This window comes from Asparagus officinalis, chromosome 7 (genome assembly GCF_001876935.1).
Source record: "Asparagus officinalis chromosome 7, Aspof.V1, whole genome shotgun sequence".
Lineage (NCBI taxonomy): Eukaryota > Viridiplantae > Streptophyta > Magnoliopsida > Asparagales > Asparagaceae > Asparagus > Asparagus officinalis.
In genome coordinates, this window is record NC_033800.1 from 16,178,962 (window position 1) to 16,189,468 (window position 10,507).

Sequence of the window (10,507 nt, forward strand, 5' to 3'; positions counted from 1 at the left end):
TTTGGAGAGGGGTCAGCCACCAATTAATCCTCAAAAATAAAATTTTAACCCTCGAGGCAGAGGGAGAGGATCCGCAACTGCTGTTGATGCTCATTAAACATCACAACAGCCGCAACAACAACCGCAGTAGTCATCTTTCTAATTGGCACCGAATCAGAATCAACAACCTCCGAAGCAACCTAAGACTTCAGAGCCCAGATTCCCGAAGGAATATTCTTTCAAGGATGATGAAGTTTCGACCATCTTCAAATATCTGTTAGATAATAATAAGATCAAACTTCCACCAGTCACAAACCAAGAAGAAGCGAAGAAGACTAACGATCCGAAGTATTGTGCATATCACAGAAGAGTCCACCACCCTACTAAGGCGTGTTATGTCTTAAAAGACAAAATACAAATATTAATCGATGTCGGTATCATGACGCCGAAACCAAAAGAGAAGAAGGTAGATGCAAATACGGTGTCTATTAGCTTCGGATCAGTTGCTTTATCCTGGTTTTGAGCTGAGCCAGTATCAAAGGTCAAAATGCAAACCATCAACGATAACCCTCATGGATAGCGTCAAAAAGGGCTTGTGTCTCACACGACCCCCAATGGCGAAATTCTTTGGGTTTATCCAGATTTGCTTGAAGATAAACAGTGGGCGGCATCCACATCAAAGGAGAAATTAAAAGGCAAAGGAAAAGAGAAGTCCTGTTACGGAGCCTCAGCAATTCCTGAGAAGAATGATGAAGAGATCTCAGCTTTACCACTCTCTGAGGGAGAGCAGGAAGTTTTCACTACTAGAAGTGGAAACGAATACAGTTTCAACTACCCAAGCGCATCCGAGCAATTAGCCGAGCAGGGGGTAGTGAAAGCGGTACCTACTAAGACTTTGACAGAGCTGGGGGTGATTACAAGTCCACCCGTAGCAACCAAAAAGCCTCAAAGAGTTGATAAGCAAAAGGAGAAGGAACCTCAACATAAAGAGGTTCAACTTCTGAGACAGTCTCGTTTCAATCGACCGATTGGACGAGACAAACTGGAAAGCTCGAACACTCCATACCGTTTTGACGTCATGGCTCAGTTAGCCAATATCCCAGCAAGAATCACGCTATACGAATTACTGCGCCTTTCAAAGGATACCAGAGAAGCTTTACAAGAAGCATTAGCTGATTCTGAAGTATTTCTTACTCAGATTAAGCCGATTTCCGAGGAGTCAGGGTCATCGATTCAACATTGCAATCTGGCAGCCATGAAATTCCCTTGCATCGCTTTCACCAAGGAAGATATGCAAGTCAAGAATTCGAAACATGATAGGCCTCTATATTTCACCGGATATATTGGCTCGAGTATTGTCAACCGGATCCAAGTTGATCCGGGTTCCGCTATTAGCATCATGCCACTTCGACTGATGTACCACCTCGGAATCGCCGCCAACAAGCTAGCCTCCACAGGAACCGTTATCTACGGGTTTAATACAAGTGGGTCAAGGCCGTTGGTAGCCTCCACAGGAACCGTTATCTACGGGTTTAATACAAGTGGGTCAAGGCCGTTGGGAAAAATCCGAGTGAAGTGTCAACTTGGAGACTTGAAGTCTGAAGTCACCTGCTATGTGATTGATGCAGAGACTTCCTATAACTTACTGTTGGGTCGCCTATGGATTCACAGTAATCTTATAGTTCCCTCCACCCTTCATCAGTGTCTGAAATATGTCGACACTAATAACGAGGTTAAGACGGTAGTCGCGGATAAGCAACCGTTTAAGGGGTTAGAAAATTATTTTACTGATTCCCTTCTTTATGGTGCTGAATCCGATACTGAACCATCGGCCTATGGTACGGACAGCGGAGAAGAAGCTGATACCAAAGCTGGGCTCGATTATAGTGAAGGTCTTGTGCTAAATGACATTGAACCTCTTGTAATCGATCTTGACGGTGGTAATTCGTCGGATGAGAGTTGTAACTGGCAACTTGCCGATGAAATAATAAATGATGATTTAGAGTACTCGCATTATCTCGATAATGTAATGTAGGAATTGTATGACGACCCTAATCTACACATGCCACTTCGTTCGTCTTGTACGACAACGAAACACATCCAAAGTTCATTCGGAACAACTATGATACTACCTGCAAAGACGGGGGGTGAAAAAGAAATAGTTTTTGGAAAAGGGGAACCATCCCCTACTCCAGATCTTTTCTTGAACATTAATTCAGATGAAGAAGAACCCGTGCGACATTTCTTTCGGTATAGTTCACAAGAAAATGGCTACATGAGGAGACAAGGCTATGACCTCTCGCTCGGTGAAGGTCTTCATTTTGGTCAAGGTGTCAGGGTTCCACCCCGTCCTGCCTACGTACCAAAAGGAAAACCGGATAATTATTACAGTCATAAAAGGGGTCTAGGTTATGCTTCGTCATCTGATGACGAATATTGCCAGCAGATCATTAGCCAACTAATAAATAAGAGTGGACATTCATCCGATGCTTCAACCTGGGATTCTGACGTGAGCATTGGGGAAAGGTTCAAAACTCTCATGTCAAACATGGCAACAGTTGACCCTTCCACAACAGAAGGAGACGATCAGTTGCCCACTTGGGAAGATCCCTGGATACATTACATGAATATCCAATACGGCGATCGATTTGAGCAAAGAGAACCTTCTACAGAGGATAAAGTAGTTCAAGTTAATATGGGTGATGAAATTAATCCGAAACCTATATTTATTAGCGGTGATCTTCCACCGGATGAGAAAGAGGAATTAATCACCCTCATTAGAGAGTATATCGACGTTTTCGCTTGGAATTATGAAGATATGCCGGGACTCGACCCAAATGTAGCAATGCACAACCTTAACATTAAACCGGATGTTAAACCTGTTAAGTAACAATAAAGACGGTTTCGTCCACAAATTATGGAGGTAATAGAAACTGAAGTCAAAAAACTGATTGATTCAGGTTTTGTCAGAGAAGAACAACATCCTGAATGGTTGGCCAATATCGTTCCAGTCCTTAAAAAGAACGTAAAGATCAGAATATGTATTGACTTTAGAGATATGAATACAGCTTGTCCTAAAGATGATTTTCCTCTACCAATCATAGATGTCATTATTGACAACACATGTGGGTTCGAGAGAATGTCATTTATGGATGGATTTTCTGGATATAATCAAATTAAGATGCACCCGGACGATGAAAAGCATACATCATTTAGAACACCCCTTGGTGTCTTTTGTTATACTGTTATGCCTTTCGGTTTGAAGAACGCCGGTGCTACGTACCAACGAGCAATGACGAAAATCTTTTAAGAACACCTTCGGAAGACCGTTGAATGCTACGTTGATGACCTGGTCATTAAGAGCCGTGATAAAAGCGACCACATTAACGATTTGAGGACAATGTTCAATCTTATGAGGACTCATCAGTTAAAGATGAAATCATTCCTAGGGATGTCCAGTGGTAAATTTCTTGGGTTCGTCGTCACCACAAAAGGTATTCATATCGATCCTGATAAGGTGAATGTGATACATGAATTACAACCCCCGAGAAATCTAAAAGAACTCAGAGGGTTACAAGGTCGATTGGCATATATCCGTCGGTTTATATCAAATCTATCCGAAAAATGTCAACCGTTCTCTAAACTCACAAAGAAAGGCATGTCGTTCATTTGGGATGAAGCATGTCAAAAGGCATTCGAAGATATTAAAGCATATCTAGCGAATCCACCTATTCTCGTTGCACCGAAATCAGGCAGACCGTTTTTTATTTATGTTAAAGCGACGAGCCATTCGTTAAGTGCATTACTCGCACAAGACGACGATAACGGTCACGAATAAGCGGTGTATTATCTAAGTCGTACATTGGTACGAGCTGAATCTTGTTATCCGATGATCGAGAAAGAATCCCTCGCCCTGGTATTTGTAATCCAGAAAATACGACATTATTTAGTTGGACAGACAATTTATGTCATTTCCAACGTAAACCCAATCCGAGTATTCATGACCCAATCGACCTCTATGAATTGGCGTTTAGCCAGGTGGGCTTTACTCTTATCGCAATATGATTTACACTTCAAGCAACAAAAATCAGTTAAGGGGCAAGCTATCTGTGATCTTTTGGCGGAAAATCCTACAAAAGATATAGCCGAGTTGTACGACGATCTGCCGGATGAAACTCACGAAGTTAATATCACCTCACATCAGCAAGTGTGGCAATTATACTTCGATGGGGCTTCCCGAGCAACCAACGTGGCAAGCGCACCTGGATGTTCTAAAATCTCCTCAGGAGTGGGGGTCGTTTTAGTTTCCCCGAAAAAGCATATCTTACCTAGAGCATACTCATTGACCGAACCATGCTCTAATAACGTGGCCGAGTACAACGCATTAATAATTGGACTTAATTTTGCCAAAGAGCCGGGGGTCGAATACCTTAAAGCTTTTGGGGATTCTCAATTGGTAGTTAATCAGATACGAGGAGAGTATGAAGTCAGAAATCGAGACCTGATTCCATACCACTACGTGGCCATAGAGATGGCAAGCTCGTTTGAAGAATTTTTCATCGAGTACGTTTCGCGTCTCCAAAATACATATGCAGACGCATTGGCGGCATTGTCGGTATCTTTAGCTCAGCCTCCCGAAACAGAATAATTAATTACAGTGAGAACTCAACAGCTTATTGTTCCAATCTACGATTCGATCGCTAAAGAAGCACACTCAACAAGAGTTGAACCCGAAGTTCGAGATTGGCGTTTTCCTATTATTGATTACGTCCTACATGGTATATTACCTAAAGATGTAAGAGAAAGGGATTCGATTCGGCGAAGAGCGCCGAGATTTTACTACAACGCTGCAGCACAAATGCTGTATCGACGGTCGTATGATGGTCTATTACTCCGTTGTCTATCCAATAAGGAAGCGGAACAAGCACTCAAAGAGCCGCATGATGGGACATGCGGTGCACATCAGCCCTGTCCTAAACTCTATGACCGACTTAGGAGAATTGAATATTACTGGCCAACTATGATAAAGGATGCAGTTGACTACGCCCGATGATGTCAAGTGTGTCAATTACATGCAAATTATATGCACCAGCCTCCTGAACATTTACACCCATCGGCAACATCGTGGCTATTTGAAACTTGGGGAATGGATATTGTAGGTCCTATTTTCCCACCTTCGGTTAAAGAGGACCGTTTCATTCTGGCAATCACCGATTACTTTTTAAAATGGACAGAAGCAGTTCCACTTAAAGAGGTAAAGACGAGTGATGTTATCAAATTTATTAAATACTACATCATATATCGGTATGGTGTCCCGAGGTGAATAGTGCACGATAATGGTTCTCAATTCGTTAGCAACGCATTTATCAAATTCTGCGGCAGATTCGGGATTAAAGACGTTTCATCAACTGCTTATAATCCCACAGCTAACGGATTGGACGAAGCTTTTAACAAGACCATTATCAAGATTTTGGCAAAACTTGTGAAAACCAATAAGCGAGATTGGGACGACAAACTCGGTGAAGCCCTCTGGGCTTATCGTACGACTGTCCGCACGCCAACGGGAACAACTCCATACTCCTTAACATATGGATGTGAAGCTGTCCTGCCTTTAGAAATACAAATTCCCTCTCTCCGCATCGCTCTCGCAACGGGAATGACGACGGAAGAAAATCATCAGAAACGTCTTGAGGAATTAGAGACATTAGATGAAAAATGCTTGGAAGCTCAGCAACAGATCAAGTTTTATCAGGCTAGAATTTCTCAGGCTTTCGATAAAAAGGTCCGACGACGAAGCTTTAAGGAAGGAGATCTGGTTCTTGCCGTGCGAAGACCCATGATTCTCAATTCTAAGAAGAAAGGAAAATTCCAACCCAAATGGGAAGGACCGTTCGTAATAGAAACAGTCTATTCAAACGATGCGTATCGTCTAATTAACCAGGATGATAACAAATTAATGATGCCAATAAACGTGAAGTTCCTAAAAAAATATTATCCGTAATATGTTCAGGATAACCTATGTAAAACGGGAAGTTCCTAGGGAATCCTGTATAGGATATTTCGGGATAACCCGAGATCAGTTGATTGTTCTAAATGAGAAACTGATAATTTGAATAATCCATTCTTGATTATCATAAAATTCTTTTACGGCTTTTGGTGAGATGAGATTCAAATCTGTAAACAGTTAATCTTTCCTTACAAAACCCCTCACCGATCATATCGATCGAAGGAGGGTCCACCGGAATCCGTCATGGATCAAAATCTTTCAAACTCCCATTATATCTGTTTTCTGACATTCCCAATGCTGAAATTATGATACAATGTCAAAATTCAGGCTATTGGTCCATATCAGCCACCGAACCATTTTGTGTCAAATTCTTATGTTTGATATCAAAAATTCCCACTAAGTAGTTTGTACAAATCAACAAAATCATTGCTATTTGTACCCCACTCCCATTCTTTACCTGGTCAAACCTTCCTACAGTTAGGACCACAACCAAAATCCCTTCTCGATTCCTTCAACGAACGAGAGGTCCACAAATCGAGCGATCAAACCTTCCTACAGTTAGGATCGCCTCAAAACTCTTACTTGGTCAAACCTTACTACAGTTAGGACCACAGCCAAAACCTCCTTTCGATTCATTTTGCGAACGAAAGGTCCACTTTTGAGTTGAATAGTCAAACCTTATGACAGTTAGGATTATTCAAACCAATCCAGATTCTCTAAGTGGAGATCCCACTTTGAGTTTCTTTTGCATCAGGAGATAGAATATAAAATTCTTCCTCTCTAATTTTGGGTTTATCTCTACAAACAAACAAGAGACCAGGAGATAGAATATAAAATTATTCCTCTCCGATTTTGGGTTTTATCTCTACCAACAAACAAGAGACCAGAAGATAGAATATAAAATTCTTCCTCTCCAATTTTGGGTTCATCTCTACCAACAAACAAAAGATTGAAAGATAGAATACCCAATTCTTTCTTTATAATCTTGGGTTCATTTTCCTGCATGGAAAATGTAATCTATTTACATTTTAAAATCCATGTCATTCACGCATAGGGGATGTTATCTCTATCCCTTGCTAGAGATAAGCCTACATCTAACACATATAGCCTACATATTCAATATTGTGGTTTAAAAGTCTAAAAGAATTTGTAATGATGGATTTGATCCTCTAATTGGGAGAGCTCTGTCACATAAGCCAGTTCAAGCTCAGGTATCAAGTTACCTTTAAAGTTTTCTTCATCAACGCTTTGAATTCTGGCGACCTCTTGTTCCTTGTCAGCAAAAATCTTGTCTTGAAGATTCAGCTGCCGAAATAGATTGAATTCTGGCGACCTCTTGTTCCTTGTCAGCAAAAATCTTGTCTTGAAGATTCAGCTGCCGAAATAGACTCACCTCAGCTTGAGTTACCTCCGCCAGATCGGACTCCAAAACTTCATGAGCATCCCTAACTTTGGCAAGTTGCTCTTCTAGCCAGGCTATCTCTGCTCGACTCGATTCTAAGTCACGATACAGGTCGACCTTGATCTGTGTCTTCTTGGCAACGCTCACCCTGAGTTGATTAATGTGGGTTTTCAACCTCTAAAGTTCAGATTCAGCGGATTTCTGAGAATCACGCCATGCCTGCAATCTCAAGTCCATTCGAGGAGCAATATAAGAAGGCGAGCCATTAACACGCAGATTCTGCAAATGTTCAATGTTTTGTTTAAAGGCAGCTAAATAAGCTTCGATTGAGTCGGATAATTCAGCGCATCCGTATTCTCTAATTCCTGATACATGGCGATCGAGAGATTTCCTAAAATGTTCGAAGGGTGAACCTTTAAGGAGAATTTGATCAACCATGGTGTTTAAGAAAGTGACGAAACTTTGTACGTTAGCGCAAATGACAGCTTTGTCCGGATCTTCATCAGCTAATAAAGCTCGGATATGATCGGACAATGATGAAGAAAGAGCTGCAAAGAGAACAAATAAAATAAGTACAAGACATATATGCTCGTACATAGCAACGAAAGGAAACATATTACATTCACTGGAAGACTTCACAACTGAATTACCTTGGCTTGTCGAGGCTGTAGCGGGCTCTATAATAACCGAGATTTGTTCAGGAATAACGCTCGTCGGTTGACTCACTACATCAGACGGTTGTTCACTTGAAGCCTCCAACGGCTTCGGATCTAGATCGACGAATCCTTCAGAAAAAAGTTCTATAAACGAGAAAAAGATGGATAAACGCTCTACGAATATGAATCCAACTACGAAGCACGTTAAAGACAAGACGTACCAAGTTGAACAGAAGTTGCAGTAAGTTGCTCTTCCACGGTAGCCTTCGACCCTCCAACTTCATGAACAACTGGGGTCGGATCAGAAGTCGCAACAGGCTCAGTTTCGAGAACGTCCGAAGTCGGAGGAACAATAGCTGACGGTTCAACTCCAGCTGAGGGACCTGTCAAAAGCAGGAAACCCATGCCTTCAGGTTGATCGCAAGCACCAATGATAGTAGACGCATCAACTTCATTTATTGGTCCTACGTCTAAAGTTCTTATTTAGTCACTAAAATAAGAAATAAGAGCTTAATTGAAGACCTAAGTTCGAAAGTACATACCATCTGATGTGCCTACTTCAGTGGAACCAACTCTAGTAGTTGGTCCTGCGGTGGCAACCGGATCTTGAGCTGACAGCAGATCAGAAATGCGCTGATGGTCATCTTCAGAAATATCGAGGTTAAAATCATGTTCATTGAAGTCTCCGACCTCCACATCATGAGTAGTTTCCTGACCTCTTGGTTCATTAACGGGAATATCTAGGGGGGGCAGAAAGACCCATCGGTACATACGTAAAAGGTATGAGAGAACTAAAGCGAATAGAACTAAAATTACCTTCAACGATAGTGGTGGGATCAGCAGCACTACTACTCGCACCTACCTCCTTTAGTTTAACTAAAAGAAGATAAAGCACACAAGTTAGTAGGAAAGGAACATGTTCTGATTCACTTATTTCCCGGAAATGCCCCCCAAATGAGAAAACATCTGTACCTATGTCAGCGATTGACGAGGTCGATGTAGTAACTGGAGGAGCGGTGGTGTCCATACAGAGTGGCTCTTCACCCATCGCTTTGTGTACTTGTTGAATGAAGCTTGGTTCATCAACATTCATTAAGCCAGGGGAAGAGGGTTCGGCCAGAAATTCTCCTTCTTCTTGCTCATCTACTACAGAAAAAGAATGAATAAGATTTTATAAAAGTAATAAAATAATAGAAAGAAATGAGAATGAAATTCCACCTCCTGCATCAACCAGGGGATCTTGGGTGAACTCCTCTTCGAATAAAGAGGGAAGTTTGCGTTGTCGGTGGGCAGTCTTCTTAATCCTCTTTGATGAGCGAGTATCTCTTGGAGCTTCGGAGCTTTCGTGATGAAATTTTGTGCGTAGTTCAGTTCCTTGAGCAGGGCGAGGTTGAGCCTCAGAAGAAGCAGGAGATCAGGATCTCTTTCTGCCGATGAGTGGGACGACATCTTCTTCCTCTTCTTCCCGCGCGGGCCATCTGACGGTCATCTTGTTGGAAGACGACAAAGGAATATTCTTTTCCTTCATTTGTATACCTTTTGAAGGAGCACCTGGTGATTGGGGTGAAGATGCCCAACGAGTCCTGTGGGCTACAAGAGAAAGAGGAATGTTAGCTTCTGCTTCATCTCCAGTCTTATCCTCCTCACTATATATTTTAAATTCATCACTTTCTTCAGAATCAGCTAGTTGCTTTCCTTTGCGGGAAGATGTAGCAGGACTCTTTCCTCTCCTGGAAGGTATAATTCCTCGAATTGCGGCTTCCGCTTCTAGTTCAGAAATCTTTTTCTTTGTAACAGGCGTGTTGGCGGCTAAAATCCACCGGCAGTAAAGAAAAGTCATGTGAAGATCGGGCTCAGCAACGGGCAAGCTAAATTGAGCTTCTGTGCAGCCAACAACATTCCAAAACCAGGCTCGCACTCCATCAATAAGGCCTCCGCAGGTCATTAGCCAGTTATTGGGATTCCCGATATATAGTTGGTCGTAGCCGAATTGTCGCGCAAATCAGCAAGGAAAGTAAGGCTCGATTCTGCATATGTTTCTTGACCGAAAAACATTGTAGCCTGGTCGAATATTCATAAGCCAATGGAAACTGCCCGTGTTGAGAGAAGTCCTGCTGGTCCCAGGCATTTCCTCATCAATGAGCATGTCATTATACGCACCAGAAAATCGGGGGAAACATTTATAAAATTCTCAGCACTTAGCATTCCTGAACTGCCTCACACTGTCAGGCCATTGTCGAGAAGGATTTAACCACTTACATCCTTCTAAAAGCTGTAGCAATGGAATTTCTGGATCGGATAAGTCGGGGGCTGACATCATGTCAGTTCGGTGGAGGACCAACCACGCCATCAGATACGTGTATGGTAGTTCAACCATTGACAAAGGAATCTTACTCGAAGGCTCAGCGTCCATTTTTGTAAAAGTGTTGGCTAAATTGTGCAGACCGCTATGGATGTCAGCAA

At 42.1% G+C, this 10,507-nt stretch overlaps 1 protein-coding gene across 1 annotated transcript; it reads right to left on the reverse strand.

The window, feature by feature from the left end:
• On the reverse strand, window positions 7,566-9,989 carry LOC109846748 (cell wall protein DAN4-like). Its single transcript, XM_020415992.1, has 7 exons — window positions 9,581-9,989; window positions 9,017-9,190; window positions 8,861-8,920; window positions 8,587-8,784; window positions 8,266-8,508; window positions 8,039-8,173; window positions 7,566-7,936 (listed from the first exon to the last, which is right to left on the reverse strand). Exons 1-7 carry the CDS (start codon window positions 9,987-9,989, stop codon window positions 7,566-7,568), a joined length of 1,590 nt encoding a protein of 529 aa, XP_020271581.1.

Excerpts from the sequence above, each read along its gene's own strand:
- LOC109846748 (XM_020415992.1), bottom strand. The coding sequence starts at position 9,989 with ATGACCTGCGGAGGCCTTATTGATGGAGTGCGAGCCTGGTTTTGGAAT. Across the intron at positions 9,191-9,580 it reads ACCAGGTGCTCCTTCAAAAG|TAGATGAGCAAGAAGAAGGA; the intron begins GTATACAAATGA and ends CTTTTTCTGTAG. Across the intron at positions 8,509-8,586 it reads TGAAGTAGGCACATCAGATG|GACCAATAAATGAAGTTGAT; the intron begins GTATGTACTTTC and ends CTTTAGACGTAG.